At 33.9% G+C, this 22,115-nt stretch overlaps 2 protein-coding genes across 2 annotated transcripts; one reads left to right on the top strand and one right to left on the bottom strand.

Annotated features, from left to right (window-relative positions):
• The first annotated feature begins 13,627 nt into the window (after nt 1-13,627).
• LOC107913237 (probable serine/threonine-protein kinase At1g01540) lies at nt 13,628-16,599 on the top strand. The gene is made up of 7 exons (XM_016841761.2): nt 13,628-14,507; nt 14,597-14,701; nt 14,794-14,916; nt 15,012-15,182; nt 15,262-15,391; nt 15,530-15,739; nt 16,245-16,599. Exons 1-7 carry the CDS (start codon nt 13,897-13,899, stop codon nt 16,371-16,373), a joined length of 1,479 nt encoding a protein of 492 aa, XP_016697250.1. The 5' UTR covers nt 13,628-13,896; the 3' UTR covers nt 16,374-16,599.
• Nucleotides 16,600-17,216: 617 nt separating this feature from the next.
• Nucleotides 17,217-20,878, bottom strand: LOC107913238 (PI-PLC X domain-containing protein At5g67130). The gene is made up of 9 exons (XM_016841762.2): nt 20,705-20,878; nt 20,533-20,622; nt 20,309-20,440; nt 20,048-20,185; nt 19,201-19,299; nt 18,795-19,098; nt 18,410-18,633; nt 18,218-18,304; nt 17,217-17,560 (listed from the first exon to the last, which is right to left on the bottom strand). Exons 1-9 carry the CDS (start codon nt 20,708-20,710, stop codon nt 17,369-17,371), a joined length of 1,272 nt encoding a protein of 423 aa, XP_016697251.2. The 5' UTR covers nt 20,711-20,878; the 3' UTR covers nt 17,217-17,368.
• Between the last annotated feature and the right edge of the window lie 1,237 nt (nt 20,879-22,115).

The raw sequence follows: 22,115 nt of genomic DNA, 5'->3' as shown, positions 1-22,115 counted from the left end.
AGCATGTAAACAGTAAAATTTCTTAATTAAATTTTTATATGGTATTTCTGTCATATTGTAGACCATAAAATAATAATAAAATAAATTTTCTTTCAGATTTTTGGTCCAGAAACCATTGTTCTGATTTCACTGGAAACAGGCTGTTATAACTTTCCCCCTAAAGAGATTTTTGTCCTCGAAAATCTTATTAGAAAAGAGGTTCGAATATTGCATTCTCATAGCTTCCTCGGGTTCCCAAGTAGCTTATTCTATTCTATGTCGCTACCAGAGAACTTTTACTAAGGCTATGTTTTTATTTCTCAACTCTTTCACCTCTTGTGCGAGAATTCTGATCGATTCTTCATTGTATGTCATATCAGGCTGAATTTCGACATTCGTCTGAGAGATAATATGTGAAGGGTCAGATTGATACCGCAGTAACATAGACACGTGGAAGACATTGTGGATTGGTGAATCAAACCTTTATTTGTAAAAACAAGATACATGAAAACAGAGTCAAGAAACAGAGTCTTACCTTGCTTGGTGAAGAAAAACGAACCGAAGATTGAATTTTGTGACAATCCAATAGAAAAAATAATGAAGAAATTGGTGACATTTTTTATAGTTTTCGTAAAAATTGAGAGAGATTTTGGTGTTTGGGAGAAAGGAAATTCAGATTGAAGAGTTTGATTTGAGAGTAAATAGAGAGTTTTGGTGTTTGCAAAATTTTCAAATAACAAACAAGGAAGAGGGAAGAACAGTGGCTCATGCGTAAAAATTCTGCCAAATCCCAACTCTTTTAATTTTTGGTCAAATTACTTGTGGGCACTCCCAACTTTGCTCCATTTTCAAATTAGTCTTTTTTAATTAAAAGCTTTTTCCTTGTTTCATTTTAAATTTTATTTTTTATTTTGAAAACCATTTTAAGGAAAATATTCCCTGGTTACTTAATTCTGAATTCTTGAACCTAATTTTAGATCTAATTTTTGAGAACTAATCTCTCCCCCAATCGACAAAACCCAATTCACTAACCTGAAACTACAAGGTCGAATTTTGAGATGTGACAAAATGACTGAAAATGGAAATTAGATTATGAATTGAAAATGAAATGGTATTGACGAAATTTGATATATAGATTGCTAAGTGATTATGTTTTAAATGTTGGCGGTATTATGATTTGAGGTTGTATCTAACGTTTTCAATTTGAAATGTTGTTACATGTATAGATATGTACTCAAGTGCTAAAGAAAGACAATTTGATAGCTTATTGAATAATTGTTATGTTTAATTGATCAAAATAAGTTTTAGTTTCTATATGAACTTACTAAGCATCGTATATGCTTTCCTTGTTGTCTTCCTTTTTTTTTTGTAGATCACCTTGTGAAACAAGTCAAGCCGGATCGACATTGAAACTTACACTATCCCATTTTTTAACCGGTAGCTTTTTGATCGTTTTAAGTCTGGAGTTGTGGCATGTATTTAGGTGTCTTGAAGTGTATGTATCTATATGTGAATATGTATACTTGTGTAAACTTGTTTTACCAGTATCTAGTATGTTTGAATTGAAGTTTAAATGTTACATTGATATATGGTTCAAATGTATGATTTGGCAATGGTTGGTGCCTATTTGAAATGGCATACTTTTTGTTGATATGTTTGAGAAATGTATGGTGTTTGAAATGACATGTTTTGATGTGGTGTAGCATTGGTAATGCTTGGAGTTTTATAGCCAAATTGTTAGATGAAATGATATCGAATTGTTTAGGTTTGAATGGTGAGCAATGTGATGATTCGCTTGTTAAGGATATGAACAATGATGCTTGAATTATTAGGCATGTTTGAATATGAATTTGCCATAGATAAGTTTGGTATTGGTTGGTTTGGAAGACATTTATATGTTGTAATAGTTGAACTCATTTTGAATTGGTAAATGACATGCTTTAGTAGGAAATGTATGTATTTGGCATGTTCTTGAGTGATCAAATGAAATGTTCTTTAATAGGTTTAGTTGTGAGTTTTGAAATAGGTACCAAATAATTCATTTCTACCAAATACAAAGTCTACGTCCCAACGAGCAACATTCTTCATCGTAAGGTCAGTCGATAGCGAGTCACGTCATGACGTCAAGTGTCTTGAGGTCACGACGTGACAAACTGTTTGGCGACATCACGATGTGGAGGAGGTGACGTCACGATGTCGACCCTTAACATTCAGAACTTTACAATTTGGTCCTATTTCATACTCAATTCAATAAATGAGCTTTTATAAGCCCGATTAATGTAACAACTTATTTTTAGTGGTGTCAAAAATAGTGGTTTCAAGACCACAATTCCAGCTAGTGAATTAGTAAATATTATTTATTTAATATTTTCGAGGTCATTAGAGTGTCATATTAAAAATTAGTCTAATAATTTTGGTGTTTGAATAGTTAATTAAGTAAAAATGACTAAATCATAAAAAGTTGAAAATGTTAATTGCTATTAGTTTATATGTGTCTAATGGTTATAAAAAACATGAAGTGGGGGTTTTAAAAGGTAATTAAACCTTAAGTAATTTAAGTGGACGGTTATTAATTGATTTTTACATAAAATTATAAGTTATTTATATTAAAATAATGTTAATATGTAATAAGATTAAAATAAGGTTTAATAGCCATTTTATTTTCATCTTCTTTAACCTATTAACCATTTTCTCCATTGATAAAGAACACTAGGTTTCGGCCAAGCTTTTACATCTTGCATGGTATGTTTTTCAAGCTCGTTTTTAGTAATTTTATGTTTTTGAGATCGTTATAGCTTAATCTAGCTAACCGAGTGACTATTTTGTAAAATTGTTAAAGGTTTTGAAAATTTTCATCAAGGATTTTTAGATGTTTATGAAGTTGAATGACAAATCTAAGAGTTTGGTTTCTAAATAGGACTATTTGTAAATAAATTTTAGTTAGTTTTGAGCTCAAGTACTAAATTGATAAATATTTAATTTAACATGTAATTATTGTAAAATTTAATTATGTATAAGCTGTTAAGGGACTATATAGAATTCGGCACAAGAGTTTTGGGCTTAATTTTAATAAATGTGTAAGTTTTGGTTTTAGGGACTAAATTGAATAAAAGGTAAACATTTAGGGTAATAATGTAGAATGTTGTTAAAGGGTCAAATATATGAATTTGGATATTTTAAAGTATTTGAATTGGTTAATTGCGCTAAATTATTATATATAGATCAAGAAACGGATCAACTGGTCGATAGCCGCGAAAAAAGGACAGTCGTCGAGTAATCCCTGGTGTGGTTTCTATTGTTGTTTTGTTTAGGTAAGTTCGTATTAGGTTTATTAGGTTATTGATTGTTTGAATTAAAAATTCATATGTTAATGTACATATATTTGACATGGTGTTTTGAGGTAAGTAATGAAAATGGAAAATGAAGGATTGATTTGTAAAGCATAGTAAATGTATATGTATGTATTGAATTGTATAAACATATGAAGTGTATATGACTAAGTTGAACATGGTATTATGTTATAAAGATGGAAAGATTATGATATATGAGTTAAGGCCTGTGTGATCTTAGTGAATGATTATGATACAAATGACATGTTATTAGGGTGTTTCAAACATTATGTGCTCGTGATTATAGTTATCAGGTACTTTGTACCGATGTTACAGTTATCATACACTTTGTGTCAGTGTTATACTATCAAGCATTATGTGCCGGTGGTGGATACCATACCGATGGTAGAATCTAGCATTTGTTGCATGTAATGGCCCAAATTTGAGGTTATCGGAACAGTGGTTTCGGAACCACAAATCCGATGAGAAAAAATTTTATTTTTCTTATATTTTTATGGTCTACAATTTCACAAAATGATTTTTTGAAAATTTCGTTCGAAAATTTCGACGTTTGGGCACTCAATTTAGTCAAAAGAACTAAATTGTAAAAAGTGCAAAAGTTGAGTTCTACATGTTAGAGGTGTCCAATTGTTATGAAACTTTAAATTGGAGGTCCTTATATGGTAATTATACCATTGGTAACTTGGTAGACAAAAATGGACATGAGATAAGTGAAATAGAAAATTTTTAAGTTAGGGGCAATTTGGTAATCTAGTAATTAAAATGAATTAAAAGGGAAAAAGATGGCAAAAATCATCATCTTCTTCATATGAACGAAATCAGCAAGGGGGGAAGCCATAGTTAGGGTTTTCAAGCTTCCAAGCTCCATAGTAAGTGATCCCAAGCCCCGTTTTTAATGTTCTTTACGTTTTTGAGATCCCGGTAGCTTAATTTAGCTTATTCTAGCAATAATTTAACCTAGGGTTTATATTTGGAAAAATACCCATAGGTGAAAAGTGTTTATTTTGATGTTTTATGATAGAATATGAAGCTAGAAATTATGTTAAACAACTTTTGCTAAGCGATTTTAAGTGAAAACGAGTAAAACGACATAATCGGTAAAAATACCTAATGTTCATAAGTACATGTTAGAGTGGGAATTTGATGTTGCCATAGAAGGGAAAAATGTTCAGAATGTTATAAAACATAAGAATAAGAGATGAAGTTTAATTTCCGAGCCTTGGGGCAAAAATGTAATTATGTAAAAGTTTAGGAGCAAAACTGTAATTTTGAAAAAGTTAGAGTCGAGGGCTGTTTTGATGAATGTGGTTATTAAATAAGTTAAATTTACTATTTTAGATCAAGAAGTACGAAACTCGAGGTTAGACAAAGGGAAGAATAAAGTTGAAGACTAAGTTGGTGAATTTGGCTATAATTGGTACCGAGGTAAGTTTACGGTAAATAAATGCAATATTTCAATATTTATTATTAATGCTGTTAATTTCCAGCAATTATGAATTTATTTTATGAATTTATTTGATGATGATCCAAGCATGAAATGATAGAGAATTAAAATTTAAAAGTCCCGTTGATACATAAGGATGGTACTGGATACGAATGTCATGACATTTGGGTAAAGAGATCCCATGTAAGACCATGTCTGGGACATGGCATTGGCATCCTTAAGATCATGAGAGGTCCCCTGTAAGACCATGTCTGGGACATGGCATGGGCACCGAGACGAGAGGTCCCATGTAAGACCATGTCTGGGACATGGCGTTGGCACCGAGATGAGAGGTCCCCTATAAGACCATGTCTGGGACATGGCATGGGCACCATCACGAGAACATCCCATGTAAGACCATGTCTGGGACATGGCTTTGGCATGTTATTATCAGAAGAGACCCGAGTATCCTTATTATTCCAATGTAGCTCAACGGGCTTGTAAACGAATCATGTTCATGAAAGTTCAGTTTAAAGTATAAATGGCAAGCTCAGGTAAGTTGTAAGACTTAAGAACTTATTATACTATCAATTGATGTTCAACGATGCAGCAAGGATTGAGTAAGTTATGCACACAAGTATTCTAAGTAAACAAGTAAGAGAACTAGTATGAGATTAACTAAAGAGTAAACTAGAGATCTAGACATTGAGTTTAATTATTTAAGTTAAATATTGTTATTTATTTGCTAGTAAACTTACTAAGCTTTATGCTTACTTCTTTTATTTCTCTTTCTCTTATAGTATTGCAAAGCTACTTCAAGGATCCTAAAGAAGTCGGAGATCGTCCACACTATCAACTACAACTGCTCGGTATTTTATATCGAAACACGTTTGAGTTATGGCATGTATAGGGATTTAGTTATTTTGTATGTTTGTAATGATGATTTTGCTAATGAGTGATGTGTAAGTATTTGATGATGTATGGTTATTAAAATGATTAAGGATGAAGGTGTTTGTTATTATGAAAGATTAGGTGATAAATTATGCATGGAAATCATGAAAGGATAAAATTTTGCAAAGAAACAGAATTCAGGCTGCACAGTGACGTGAATTTGAAAAATCACCCAAGATAGTATAAAATGAATTAGAGGGTGAATGATATATGGAATTAAATCTTATTGAGTCTATTTTCATGGAAAAATAACGGTGTAGAAAAAGGAAATTTATATTTTAAGATATGTGAATTTTAGTAAGATAGGGTCAGAACTATTTTTGGAGTCCCCTGTTCTGAGTTTAGAAAATAATTACAAATTGTACAAAAATGGTTATGAGTTGAAATTTACATGCTTAGATTTCTTAATGAGTCTATTTTCTGTAGAAACAAGTAAGAACTTCATATGAAAATCCTACAGTGAGAAAACTTATTTTTAGTGACTAGAGGTCAGGGCAGTCAGGTGGTGAAACAGGGGAGACTTTAACTAATAAACTGTACTAATTTGCTGAACCAAAAATTATAAAAATTTTATGGTGAGTAGATATATGAGTCTAGTTTCAGGGAAAATTTACGGAATTAAATTTCAAGTTCTGTAGCTCAAGTTATAATTAATTTAGTAACTGCTGCGCGATTGGACAGATTTGCTGCGAATAATGAAATAAATTTTCAAACCTAGTTTTTATGCTCCGAATTGGTAGGATAAGCTAAGTAATGCCTCGTGCTCGACTCCGGAAACGGTCTCGGGTAAGGGGTGTTACATTTTATTGGTATCAGAGCAGGTTTAGTCGGTTCTCGGAAATACTCAGTAAGAATAAAAGTCTACCTATACATGCCATACTTATATATTTTGATAGTGTGACGACTCCTGACGATTTTAAAATGTTTTCTTTTATAGTTATGGATCCTGAACGAGCTAGTACAGATGAAGTAGAGAGTAATGCGCCTATTCCCGCAGAAGGGACGGTGCCATCAGATGTTAATGTTAGTGAAAGACCTGCATCAGATAGACAGGGAGGAGGAGCTAGAGAAGCCTTCTTCCAAGCCATGACTGATTGGTTTGCCGAGTTCGTTCGTACGAATCCGGCTGTATGACCTCCACCCCCTCAAGATTCACAGGTTCCCCATGTAGCTTCCCCAGCTGCAGGTATATTTATCAGGGAGAGACCACCTGTTGATAAGATTAGGAAGTAATGGGCTGAAGAATTTTGGGCTACCAAAACAGTTCTGACCCTATCTTACTAAAATTCACATATCTTAAAATATAAATTTCCTTTTTCTACACCGTTATTTTTCCATGAAAATAGACTCAACAAGCTTTAATTCCATATATCATTCACCCTCTAATTCATTTTATACTATCTTGGGTGATTTTTCAAATTCACGTCACTGTGCAGCCTGAATTCTGTTTCTTTGCAAAATTTTATCCTTTCATGATTTCCATGCATAATTTATCACCTAATCTTTCATAATAACAAACACCTTCATCCTTAATCATTTTAATAACCATACATCATCAAATACTTATACATCACTCATTAGCAAAATCATCATTACAAACATACAAAATAACTAAATCCCTATACATGCCATAACTCAAACGTGTTTCGATATAAAATACCGAGCAGTTGTAGTTGATAGTGTGGACGATCTCCGACTTCTTTAGGATCCTTGAAGTAGCTTTGCAATACTATAAGAGAAAGAGAAATAAAAGAAGTAAGCATAAAGCTTAGTAAGTTTACTAGCAAATAAATAACAATATTTAACTTAAATAATTAAACTCAATGTCTATATCTCTAGTTTACTCTTTAGTTAATCTCATACTAGTTCTCTTACTTGTTTACTTAGAATACTTGTGTGCATAACTTACTCAATCCTTGCTGCATCGTTGAACATCAATTGATAGTATAATAAGTTCTTAAGTCTTACAACTTACCTGAGCTTGCCATTTATGCTTTAAACTGAACTTTCATGAACATGATTCGTTTACAAGCCCGTTGAGCTACATTGGAATAATAAGGATACTCGGGTCTCTTCTGATAATAACATGCCAAAGCCATGTCCCAGACATGGTCTTACATGGGATGTTCTCGTGATGGTGCCCATGCCATGTCCCAGACATGGTCTTATAGGGGACCTCTCATCTCGGTGCCAACGCCATGTCCCAGACATGGTCTTACATGGGACCTCTCGTCTCGGTGCCCATGCCATGTCCCAGACATGGTCTTACAGGGGACCTCTCATGATCTTAAGGATGCCAATGCCATGTCCCAGACATGGTCTTACATGGGATCTCTTTACCCAAATGTCATGACATTCGTATCCAGTACCATCCTTATGTATCAACGGGACTTTTAAATTTTAATTCTCTATCATTTCATGCTTGGATCATCATCAAATAAATTCATAAAATAAATTCATAATTGCTGGAAATTAACAGCATTAATAATAAATATTGAAATATTGCATTTATTTACCGTAAACTTACCTCGGTACCAATTATAGCCAAATTCACCAACTTAGTCTTCAACTTTATTCTTCCCTTTGTCTAACCTCGAGTTTCGTACTTCTTGATCTAAAATAGTAAATTTAACTTATTTAATAATCACATTCATCGAAACCACTGTTCCGATAACCTCAAATTTGGGCCATTACAACTCTCCCCCCTTTTTAGGATTTTCGTCCTCGAAAATCTTACCAGTAAAGAGATTCGGGTATTGCTTCCTCATTGTCTCTTCCGGTTCCCATGTTGCTTCCTCAATCCCGTGCTTTTGCCATGGCACTTTCACCAGATTTACCTTTTTGTTTCTAAGCTCCTTTGTTTCTCGTGCTAATACTTTAACCGGTTCTTCATTATAAGTCATATCCGGCTGAATTTCTATTTCTGTTGGAGTAATAACATGTGAAGGATCTGATCGATACCGTCGTAGCATAGATACATGAAATACATTATGAATTTTGTCGAGTTCCGGTGGTAAAGCCAATCGGTAAGCAACTGGTCCAATTCTTTCTATAATCTCATATGGTCCGATAAATCTTGGACTCAATTTACCCTTTCGACCGAACCGGAGAACTTTCTTCCAATAAGACACTTTTAAGAATACTTTATCACCCACTTGAAATTCAATCTCCCTTCGTTTAAGATCGGCGTATGACTTTTGACGATCGAAAGCTGCTTTTAAACTATCCCGAATCAGTCTTACTTTTTCTTCTGTTTCCCGAATCAAATCAACCCCGTGTATCTTCTTTTCACTGAGCTCTGTCCAATATAATGGTGTTCTACATTTTCTACCATACAAAGCTTCATACGGAGCCATTTTAATACTGGACTGATAACTGTTATTATAAGCAAATTCAATCAAAGGTAGATACCTTTCCCAATTACCTTGAAACTCTAATGCACAACATCGGAGCATATCTTCCAATACCTGAATTACACGCTCAGATTGGCCATCTGTCTGAGGATGAAATGCAGTACTGAAATACAACTGAGTACCCAAAGCTTCTTGCAATTTGTTCCAGAAACGAGACGTAAATCGGGGATCTCTGTCTGATATAATGGAGACAGGCACTCCATGTAGTCTAACAATCTCAGATATATACAATCCAGCCAATTTATCTAAAGAATAATCCATACATACTGGGATAAAGTGCGCGGACTTTGTCAATCGGTCGACAATTACCCAAATGCCATCTTTTTCCCTTTTAATTCATTTTAATTACTAGATTACCAAATTGCCCCTAACTTAAAAATTTTCTATTTCACTTATCTCATGTCCATTTTTGTCTACCAAGTTACCAATGGTATAATTACCATATAAGGACCTCCAATTTAAAGTTTCATAACAATTGGACACCTCTAACATGTAGAACTCAACTTTTGCACTTTTTACAATTTAGTCCTTTTGACTAAATTGAGTGCCCAAACGTCGAAATTTTCGAACGAAATTTTCAAAAAATCATTTTGTGAAATTGTAGACCATAAAAATATAAGAAAAATAAATTTTTTTCTCATCGGATTTGTGGTTCCGAAACCACTGTTCCGATAACCTCAAATTTGGGCCATTACATTGCATATTCTTAATAGCTTGTGTGAGCAACATCGAAATGAAATCTTATAGTATGAAAGGTTATATTCCTATTGGTGGTTATTTGGCATGTGAGTGATGCTAGCTTAAGATCTTGATGATGTTATGTGTTCATATCTAACCATTTGATATGGTAGGAAATGTGAAACAAGGAATACTAGCTATATGTAAATTTTAAACTGTATGCCTTAGATGACAGGTATGTGATGTTTAGTTTTATGAACTTACTAAGCTTTAAGTAAGCTTACCTCATTTCGTTTTCTTCCATGTAGATTGTCGGATTCGAGCTATCGATTGAATCGTCTTTGGAGATCATACGATTCACCAACTCTTTTGGTAGCTATTTACTTATTTTTTGCCCAATTATAAGTGGCATATAAATAGGGTTTTGGAAATGTATATTTATAAGTACTTGTTTATGTTTTGTGCCATTTAGTATATGAACTAAGTGTACAAGTTTGTAAGTTATAATGATTGTTTTGGTAGCTTGTGTTGGTATAAGCCTATTTGGTATCTATCATGTTATCTTGGTTATGAATTGTTGCTTATGTATTTGGATAATAGGTGATCTTTGTTTGATGAATGCGGTCATGAGAGAGTGACGTTGATTTGATGATTTAATAAGCATGAAATGTTAGGCATGTTTATGCTTGATTGGTCAATGAAAATGTTTGAATTGTGGTGCCAATAATGTTATATTGGTTAGGAACTTAGGTTGGATGTTTCTTATATGTTATTTAGTATATTTTGGCAGGTCCTTGGTGCATTTGAATAGGTTAGAAGGGTTGGTATTGCATGACTTATGGCATAAGTGAACCTAGGTGTGATTGCTTAGTTTAGAAGGCATGTTTAGGTGCACATGGTCTGTGACACGGCCTACTACACGGCCGCGTGCCATACATGGGTGTAGGGCACGACCATATAGTCTGTTGAATTTAGGTGCAGGTTGATCCACATGGCCATAGTCTGTTACACGACCTGGTGACATGACCATGTGACTCAGGATTACACGGCATTAGTCTATTACACGGTTTGGCAACATGACCATGTCATAGTACCACACGGTCTAGCCACATGACAATGTGACCTTTGTTTTCACTTTTTACGTATCTTTTCATAAAATTTTTAGATTAGTCCAAATCTGTTCCCAGGTTGGTTTAAGAGTTTTGTAATCTCGATTAAGGCTCGATCTTTTCTTGAAAATGATATATTACTTGTATTATTAATGTTTTATGATGTGGTTGATTATTTATGTCGATTTATTGTATGCTAATGATGTTTAACAATTGTAATACCTTATAGTCGGGTCAGGTGACCAGACTGGGTATAAGGTGTTACAATTAAGGTTCAAATTTAACTGTGTATCATAATGTGAACGTGTTTATGATATGATTGAATGTTTGAATGATTTATTTACGGTGTGTTTGACAGTAGTTTATTCAACAATGAATGTGACATCCTGTAGTTCGAACTCGACGGTCATGTCGAGTAAGGGGTGTTACAAGAATGTTTAATATTATAAATATCACAAGCCAAATCAGTTTTGAAAATTTTTAAACTTCCATTGTAACAATAAACCATTTTCATAATCAGATTTTCCAACATAATTAGCATCATTTGTGGGAATTGAGTAAAAATGATAACACAACCACCTCAACATGTCAAGCTCTAGCTAGAACTTTTAGAATATTTCAATAAACTTAAGTTATGGTTTTTTATTTTTGCCACAATGATATTCACCTTCATGGATGCCTTATAATATTTTGAGCCAAAAGTCTCAAATTAAATGCAACAGGAAATCTTGTAACTTACTCAAGCTTAAGCATAACCAATCAAGTAACTAGTTCATAATCCTTCTTTGCACGAATAAAGCTTTGGATCCATACATGAAAACAAACTAAACAACTAAGAACAATTGTCTCATGATCCTATATTATAACAAGAAAGCTTTGGTTTTATACAAGAAAACCAACAAAAGTAGCAACTAACTCACAATCCTGCTTTACAATAAGAAAGTTTTTTATTTCGTACCAAAAAACTAACCAAAAGTAGCAACCATCTGACAATCCCACTTCATAACAATAAAGCTTTCGCTTCATACTGCAAATCCAACAAAACAACCATCTCAGAATCTTACTCATCATTAAGAAAGATTTTGCTTTGCAACAAAGCAAAAGAAAATAGTCAACTAAACAAATTTAACCATGTGAACCAGATTGAATAATAACAAAAATTATTTTTGCTTGCTTTTGTAAGGATTTGAACTTAAGACCAAAGGGCAAGCTAATAGCTTATCACTAACAAGCTCATTTTATCACAAGTTGAAGGAAAATAATATTTAAGCCGAATAAACAAAGGTAAAACTAGGAGCAAAAATAACTGAATTTTCTCAAAAGATAGATTTAAACCCAAGACCTCTAACACACAATCTAGGCACTTAACCACTAAAACAGACAATTATGACAATTTAACAAACCAAATATTCAAATTTTTTAGGTGTTACACAAAATTAAGCTAAACGCACCACACTCAATTGTTCATCCAAACCCACCCATAGTCTAATTTTCAAAAAAATCTACAAATCTATTCCCCATTATTTGGTTGTCCTTTTTCACAAAAAATTAAAATTTGAATAATCCAACCAAAATCTATGAAGATTTCCCTCTTTTTCTATCTGTGTTTCTTTCATCTACAAGATCCACATGACCGTCGATTGTAATAACACCATACGAGAGTTTGTGTTTTGAGGAACATGCATGTTTTTGAGATGTTTGCATGCTTGTGTTTTGAAGAGCATGGTAATTTTTATGATCTTTTTGAGGGTTTAAAACTTTTATTATTATTATTATTTTCTCCTGTGAATTTTGTCTCCAATGTCAGAGTCAGCCTCTCTTCTCTTCTTCATCCTTTTCTCTATCTTTTTTTGTTGGGTCATTCCATAGAATGAGATTCATTCCAACCAAACATTGGTTTTACTGTACTCCTATTCAGGTGAACCAAACTGTTGTAAATATTTGCGATTGGGCTTTGACAATAGCCCTACTACGAGCTAAGATGACTGGCTTTAGTTGGAAGCTTTGGGCTAAGCTTAAGTTGCGTTGGGTGTATTGAATTGTTTGAAGATTGCCAAAAATAGTAGCATAGTAAATAGAGATTCCGCCGAAAGGGCGTGAAAAACAACAGACGAGATCTTAAATGGTAAGATTCTATTAGTAGCAGAAATAAGATAAAGATCCAAGATTATGGCTCCAAAATCATCTTACTATTGGAGAAGCAGGTTCCTCCTTAGTATCTTGATTACTGATGGGATGGCTGGACAACCCATGGAGCACAGTTCCACAAGTCTCAGACAATGCTGTGCTAGTGAAGTGTGTCCAAAATCTAACCACCCACACCATCATTTCAACCAATATTTAATGTTGTTGGATAGTAACCTGACATGGTAATCTTTTGCTTTCCTAAACCAATAGATTTAAACTACTATACTACAACATAATCTAGACACTTAATTGGATTATAGATGTTAAAGTTTCACCTTAGCTCGCATATGAAAACTATGGATAAGTACTATCTAAATTTAAATTAGACAAATACATAATTTTCTTTTATTGGATAAAAAATTCTTAAAAAGCAATAAAACTGACCTTCATTCCTAAATTTAACCCGCATTGATTTGAAACTGATGTATTATTAGTAGAACGTTTGCAAAGATTGAGAAAAAGCGAAAATCTTAATGTACAAAATTATTACTTAAACGCGTTGTTCATCTGGAGGGTTTAGTCTCCTTTTTGGATTACCACTTGTAGTAGTAGTTCCTAGTTCTAACACAAACTTAAAATCAACCTCATCCCAAAATTTATTTACCTATATAACCGGCTCCTTTTTCATTTTATTCGATTCCACCATGTAAAAGGTTCCATCATGCCAGCTGCTACTAATCTTTTTCATCCCCTTTACTCTCTCTCTCCCCCTCTGTAGCCACTTTGCTATAGCCCCTATAAGTGACTTTAACATGCATCGGATTTGTTTGCAACATTTGTTCTCTTGAACGTAGGATCAGACTCAGATGTCTGATCGGAAAACTGGGTTTATGGCCGACCAACTATCCAAGACAACCTCGATTTTCGGTTTACGATTATGGGTAGTTCTTGGTGTCTGTGTAGGAGCAGCTTTTGTTCTCTTCCTTTTCCTAGTTTCACTTTGGCTTGCTTCTAAACGAACTAAACGTAAGCCTTGTTCGAAACCAGGAATCCCAGTTGTTTCCAAAGAGATCCAGGAGATCAAAATCGACCCACCCAAGCCTCACAGGACTCAAATTCAAGCCGACCCTGACCCAAGTACAGGTATTGAGAGACAGGCCTTGCTTCTGCCTCTTGAAGAGGAGAGTCCAACTGGTTATCATGGAATTCACATTGAGATTGGAAAAGATCATAGAATTTCCTACCCAGGTTTATCTCCACAGACAAGTGGCGAGGCACGTGCTGATTACGTGGCAGGAGCGGCGCCTGAAGTTTCACATTTGGGATGGGGACATTGGTATACCCTGAGAGAGCTTGAGGTTTCAACAAATGGGTTTGCAGATGAGAAAGTGATAGGTGAGGGTGGGTATGGGATTGTTTACCATGGTATTTTGGAGGATAACACTCAGGTTGCTGTCAAGAACTTGCTCAACAACAGGTGATTTTATTTAATCAATTGTTTGTATCCCTACGTATTGGAGAAATTAGTGGCATTGTTAGTGAAATGAAGCATGTGGTAATGTGCAGGGGACAAGCTGAGAAGGAGTTTAAAGTTGAAGTAGAGGCAATTGGACGAGTTAGGCATAAGAATTTAGTCAGGTTGCTAGGTTACTGTGCTGAAGGAGCTCACAGGTAAGCCTGTTTTTGCCTATCAGCGCTTTGGCATCCCTTTCTATAACTCTGTAACTAAATGGCATTTACTTGTTTGTTTGCCTTATTATTAGGATGCTGGTATACGAGTATGTAAATAATGGAAATTTAGAGCAGTGGCTTCATGGGGATGTAGGACCTTGCAGCCCTCTTACTTGGGACATTCGGATGAATATCATCCTGGGAACAGCGAAAGGGTTTGATCGAGATCTAATGAAACTTTCATTTCCGCTTTATTTATGCTGTTTTCTTCTTACATTGTTTAATTTCTTCTGACTGAATTGTTGATTAGGTTAGCTTACCTTCATGAGGGACTTGAGCCTAAAGTTGTTCACCGTGATATTAAATCAAGCAACATCCTACTTGACAAGCGTTGGAACCCCAAGGTTTCAGACTTTGGCCTAGCCAAGCTTTTGGGCTCTGAGAGCAGCTACATTACAACTCGAGTCATGGGAACATTTGGGTTTGTAAAATGCTTCCCTTTCATTCTGCCTGCTGGTGTGATTTTTGTGTATTTGGTCACATAGTTTCGGTTTTTGTAGCTATGTAGCTCCTGAATATGCTAGCACCGGCATGCTGAACGAAAGAAGTGATGTGTATAGCTTTGGGATTCTTATTATGGAAATAATTACCGGGAGGAACCCAGTTGATTACAGCCGGCCTCCAGAAGAGGTTTGTACCATGTATCCGATATCATTTTGTTGGTTGAATATGCAAAAGATGATTGTTTTATGAGACAAAAGAAATGCTATTTAGGCTTCCTTCTTGCTTTCCCATGTTGCTTTTTGATTGAAAGTCAAGAATTTCCAGGTGAACTTAATTGAATGGCTTAAGAAGATGGTTGCTAACAGGAATCCAGAGGGAGTATTGGATCCCAAGCTACCTGAGAAACCCACTTCTAGAGCATTGAAGCGAGCTCTACTTGTAGCTTTACGTTGTGTAGATGCAAATGCGCAAAAGCGACCAAAGATGGGCCATATCATACATATGCTCGAAGCTGAAGAATCCCTCTTCAAAGATGTAAGTGCACAATAACTGCAAATAAGTTTCAAGCAAGTTCAGTGTAGCACTTTCTGCATATAAGGAATGCAGTCGTAACAAATTTAATGAATTTAGTCGCATCTTAAAAGTTTTAAAATATAGCGAATGTGATTATTTCCATAAAAGAATTTTGAGCAAAATGCATGTGTAGTAAACTGTTGAAGAAGTCTTCTCTAAAATTCACAATATGAGTAATACAAACATCAAAGGTGGCTGCAGAGTTCACGTCAAATCGGCTTTGGAAGTGCAGAATGTATGTTTAGTGAACAGTTGCTCCTTTTTCCTTTGCTATGGATATATTTTATAATTTCCCTCTTCATACAGCTTATATTTTCTGGTCTGCGATCATGAACTATAATGCATTTTTTCATGACTCTGAAAGTTGTGACCGTTAGATGCAGAGAGGAACATGGTCACCTGATTCAAATCGAATTTTGAAGCTAAAGGAACCCTTTTGATTCATTTGTCTAGCAACTTATTTCAGGATAGTAGAGCCGGAAGGGATGCAGGACAGGCACATTGTAACAGTACGAAGAATGAATCCACCGAGAAAAAGGTGGCCGACTCAGATGGCCATGAAGATGCAGTACATCCTAACAGTGCACAATCATGAGTTCGTAGCATTCGGAATGTAAAGAAGAAAAGCCCTGAAAATAATCTGAAACTGTTTCAGGTGAATTGCAGATTCTAAGTTGCTTGTTTTATATATTGAAATGGCAATTACATGATCCATTTTGTTTTTTGGTAATTTGCTCTTCTATGTTTCTTGCCCTGTCAATGGCTTCCGTGCTATAACCGATATTAAATTGAAGGATGTCCAAATCAATCATTTTGATCAAGTTTGTTTTGTAGGAGAGGCAGTGAACATTAAGTTTAAGCATGTGATTCAGAATCAAATTGCTGTTGAACGATTGAATTTTCAACAATACAAATTAAATTCTGGATGATTATTATCAGCAACCATCTACCAAATCATTACTGCCATTTTGTTAGCTATTTGAGCCCATTTATGAAGTATGCTCATAGGCTTTGCACATTGAGTGGCAGTCGTTGGATGGTCCTATCATTAATACAACTAAGGTCCCTACATTAACACACCTTATTACTCCAATCTTCATGAATAGAGGGGTTATGTTCAAACCTAAGAAAACTGTAGCCTATAGCAGGACCACCTATTAGCTCAGGCGATCCTATAGGTGTTATTGTCCCATGCCATAATAGCGTTTAAAGTATTGTTTATATTCATATATACAGCCAAAAATGCAGCATTGCCTTAATAATGGTGAAACAAAACATTATAATGGTTTCATATATCTGCTTCTCAGACAGTCCACATGTTTACAAGCCTGAATTTCTTCCTACAGCTGGACCCTGTATCTTTTGGTCGCATTGTTGGTATGGTGAATTAAGAAGTCAAACAAAGCTAATATAAATGTCAAATGAAATTGGAGCAATATATTAATATTATTTTATATAACAAATGAGAAGCAGAGGTGCATTAACAACAAGAACCTAAAGAAGACGCTCAGGAGTTGCTCTGTGAAACAACAGCCGTGTGACTCGAATCTTACAAACTAAAAATAAATTTTAAACAGGCAAACTGGTGATTTACCATAACTGTAACAATAGGAGTTTGATCAAAATTGTGGCCAATAACCACCGCAATTGTAGAGGTCTGGCATCCGTGTTAGCAATGTTGGAGTTAGACGCTACAGGATTTTCTGTGGTGGTTTGAGTGGCGGCAGCCGGTGGAGGAGGTGACATTGGAGGGACTTCACAGGTGCCGGATGTAGCATTGGCCTGCCAAATACAACAATCAATGGTCTAAGTGCATGATAAAAAGGGTTGATAAAGGAACAAAGAGTGTAATCAGAATCATCAGTTAAGCTGCATTTATGCTGTCTAGGGTGCCGGGCGAACTCGAAGCATTAGGACCTTTATATAACCGGAGGCGCCAGGTGCAAAAGAACACTTGCCCGAGTAAGCCAAGGCGCAAGTGTGTATATATATATACAAAAACACATGTAACTAATAAGTCTTAATTAATTAGTAAAAAGGGATAAATTTTAATATAGTTCAATTTATAAATTCAAAACATTGTTCAATAGTTTAAGTTTAATAATTTACTTAATGTAAAATGAAACAGTATAAGAAGGCTTTGTTTGTTTGCAAGGTTATATTGAAAAGTTTTTAGAATTAACGAGGTTTTTATATAATAAAATTAGATCAATAGTTAATGAAAAAGCAATTTATTATAATTTTCTTTTAAAAGTCGCAATATACAGGAGAATAGAACGACTCTTTAGTGAAGTGCGCTTTTCTTGCGCTTGGCTTTGCAGCAAAGGCGCCCAAAAAGCCTGATTGAAGTCACCTTGCCTAAGGTGACTGAAGCAGTAATGGCTTTTTGCGCTGCCTAGGCACTCACCTTGACATCGCTTTATTAAATTGTTTACATACCTTGCAATAGGCCATATTGTCACAGCCACAAGTGAGATGACCATTGGCGACATCTAAAGCTTCCGAGGCTCCTCCACCATCACTCCTCTGCAACAAAATCAATGAAGTTCCTAAACCCGGTTTCGATGACAGATACAACTTACTGAATCATTAGTAAAAAGGTTGTAAAAGATTCGGTTTCAGCTGAAGAACCTGGTAAAAATCAACAGCAATGAAGTTTGGCCAGCGATCTCCAGCTGCTTTATGACAAGTGTCCAGCATCTTTACCAGTGGAGCTGAATTTTCTGCGCAAGCTGCTGTCTCATTCGGATTAGAAGGAAAATAGTTTTGAAGAATCAATGATCTTGATTTTGTATTCATAGGAGATGACTCAGCACGGTTTGGGCAGGAACCAGCCTTCATCCCATCATCTCCATCTGCAATTTCACATCAAAACGACATTTTACATCTAATCACAACGTAAAATTTGCTAAGATTCGAACCTAAACTTGCTGAATGTCAGCTCTTATGAGTACCTGCATGAACCAACTGAACTAAATTCTGATTCAGTAAAAGTGAAAATAGAAATGGAACTCACATCGGTTTTCTACAACATATCTCCATTCATAAGCAATCCCCTCAGAAGCCTCTTTAGCTGATTTGGAAGTGAAAACTACAAGTCGTTGATTCTGCTTGACCATATCGTCCACTGTGGGCCAATCTTCACCATTCTTAGGCATCTTTGAAACAGGGAACCAGTACTGCCTCAAACCAGATGCATTGAAAACCTTTGTTAAGCCTTGTGGGGATACCACATAATCCTCAATAAATATGGTGATAATCTCAGATGGATTTGCCTCTAGAAACGCCTGTATCTCTTTGAGCACATTAATGGCAGGTTGCTGAAGGTAATAAAAAACAAATCATTGACAATCAGCTAAAAAAGTTAAAACTATTTTTTTTTCTAGAAATATATAAGAAATTTAAGCACCAATCGAACTTACAAATGCTGTGGCATTGAAGCATTGGCCACCAAAGGAATGACATAACCATATATCACCGTTGAAGTCATACATATCCAGCATAAGTCCACGAACCCCATTCTAGAAGAAGATCCATTGCTTAGTAAATTAAACCAATTCAATCCAATCTTTAATCAAATAAAAGCAACGCTAGAAAAGGGTACCAAAATCTAAGTTAAATCTTCTTGGACTTTCAAATCAAGTCTATTAGAAAACAAATTGATGATTCAGTCCAAAGAAATAAAACTAAATAAATTTAAAATAAAAAAGCAAAATAATCTGTCGTGATGTGATGGTGGGGAATTTTATGCTCTGGGGTCTTTACTAATCATAGTGCATGTTAAATGTGAAATGCAGGGGGAAGGATTTAGCTGGAAAGCTTATATTTTAATCAAAAAGACATTTAACAACTCATCAATCTTATAAAATTATGCTTAATTTTCAATCAAAGCACAGGCACAGCTGGGTCTACACTTTACACTGCCACGACACAAATTAACCAGTGCGTAAAAATTGGCATAATACATCATCAATATATCATTCATATATTAAATTTATATTTACATGAATAGTCATTCTATCTTTCTGTTGATATCTACACTAAGAGACTAAAATACCCTTATAAACACAGTTCAAAGTAATTAAACCAAAGAGCAATAATCTATTATTATCAAGGGCATTTCAGTCATTTAATAAAATAACCGAACGAAAGTAACCTATGAACCAATGCAATATGACACATTTATTTTCATTTAAAAAAACTGATGTTTCGAAACAAGGAGAAAATCATGAAAAGAAAATAAAAAATAAATGATTTACTAAGTCTTACCTTAAGTTGATTGGTGATGGTGTCTTCCTGGTTAGTGGGTGCAATAATAGAAGATCCAGTTTCAGACTTTACCCCTTTGAGTGCAAAAGAGTTGTGAGTTGTGAGCCAAGAATATTTGTTAAATGGCAAACCTTTTACCTAACCATTTACCAAATCCAAATAAATGCAAAAACTCAATAAAATTAAACTTTAAAAAAAAGAAAGAAAAAGAGAGAGAGAGAGAGGAACAAGTCATAACACGAAATTAAGGGCTGCCTTTACCTTTGATGTAGGGCTGAGTGGTTGAATCCGAGTGCATCTGGGTCGGGTATTTCCATTTGCGGCGCAAGTTTGACATGTTAAGCCGGAGTCGCATGAACTACTACTACCAGAAGAAGAACATGTTTCCCCGATCTGTTTAAAGTTCATAAACAAAATGTTAAAATTCATGGTTTATGAAAATAAAAAAAAGAAAAATGTTAAATCAAAGTATTTGATTTGATTACCTTGAGACCGAAAGACAATGAGGCGAAATAAACTGTGATAATAAAAAAATGGAGGAGGAAGAAATATAAATTATTTGAAGGACTCAAACTCTGCAAATAAGATTGAAAAAAGAGAGGAAGACCATCAGCTAAAAAAGGGTTTATGCAAAAGAAGGGTATTAGAACTACGTACCTTCATTTCTGTCGTTTGAACGAAAAAGAAAAAAGTGATTGAGCTTTGAGGGAGAGTTTGGCAATGGAGAAACTGGAATACAAGAAGAAACAGTAAAGGACGTTGGAGGAAGTTTATTGAATGATGCCTACAGCAGTAGGCGGGGGTTCTTTTTATTTGTCAATGTATCTCCTTCTGTTTCTTTTCTATTGCAATTTAAGCTAATGTTTTTTAAAAAATAGTAAAAAAAAAAAAACTTCCTAATGTTCTGGAACATTTAACATTTAAGTTTTTTAGTTTTAAAACTATTTCAATCCAGATGATTATTTTATCCTAAATTAATTTTTTATTAAGGAAATTACAAGTAATTTTTTTATTTTATATTAACACATTTATTTATATAATATTATTTTATGTTTATATAATGTATACGAATAATTATATTTATCTAAAATAAAAATAAATTAATATATTTGTTTATTTAAATGTGTATAATTGAATTAAATTAAAATTTTATTTATACATTTAAATCACATTCAAAATTTTATGTGTATAATTATATTAAATCAAAACTCATGTATCAAATTATACATTGAATCAAAGCTAATTTATAATTTTAAAATTTGTCCATTAATAAAAGATGCCCAGTATTTTTTAGAAGGCGTAATAACATTTGTTGTCCTCCAAAGTCATTTTAACTCTTTTTTAATTTTTAAATCATCAAAAAGTAATGAAAAAAATAATATTTTTTAAACTTAGGGAAATATCACCTCGATTAAAATTAAGGGAAGGAGTTTTGGATCCCAGTTTTTTAATTAATTTGGAATTCCATTTATTCAACCTTTCTAGAAAGCATAGAAAATTCCCATCGAAACGTTCTCTACAAAACTTCTGTATTCCATTGGGAGTTTTTAGGGTTTTTTTTTATATTTTTAATTGAAATACTGTTTGTAAGTTTTTAGATTTTATAAATAAAGTTTGAGATTGACAAGTGTGATATTGAAGTTAGTATATTAAAATACTAAAAAAATTAAAAAAAAACATATTATAATTTTTAAAATGAATACTAATCTTTTTAATTATTTATTAAATGAGGAATAAAGCAAGATAAAATTGTTTATCAAATGTGTTGACATTCAATTTTGGTTAATTGGGCAGTTTTGTTTGAAAAGTTAATTTTATTGTGCAACTTTTGAAAAAGTTTGTGTTCAAAAAATAGGAATATTTCAAATTCAATTTTCAAAAAACTGGAAATTAATTCATTCATGTGCCTACTTCTTTGGTTAACAAAAAACCTATTCCTTTTTTCTGAAACATCCAGTTACCTTATTGATCATTTATAAGAATTCTAAAAAATATAAAAAAAAATTAAATCATAAAAATTCAATAAAAAATTATATATATAAATTTAAAAACTAATAAATTAAAAATC

This window comes from Gossypium hirsutum, chromosome D11 (genome assembly GCF_007990345.1).
Source record: "Gossypium hirsutum isolate 1008001.06 chromosome D11, Gossypium_hirsutum_v2.1, whole genome shotgun sequence".
Taxonomy (NCBI): Eukaryota; Viridiplantae; Streptophyta; class Magnoliopsida; order Malvales; family Malvaceae; genus Gossypium; species Gossypium hirsutum.
This window is presented reverse-complemented; position numbering and strand designations above follow the sequence as displayed.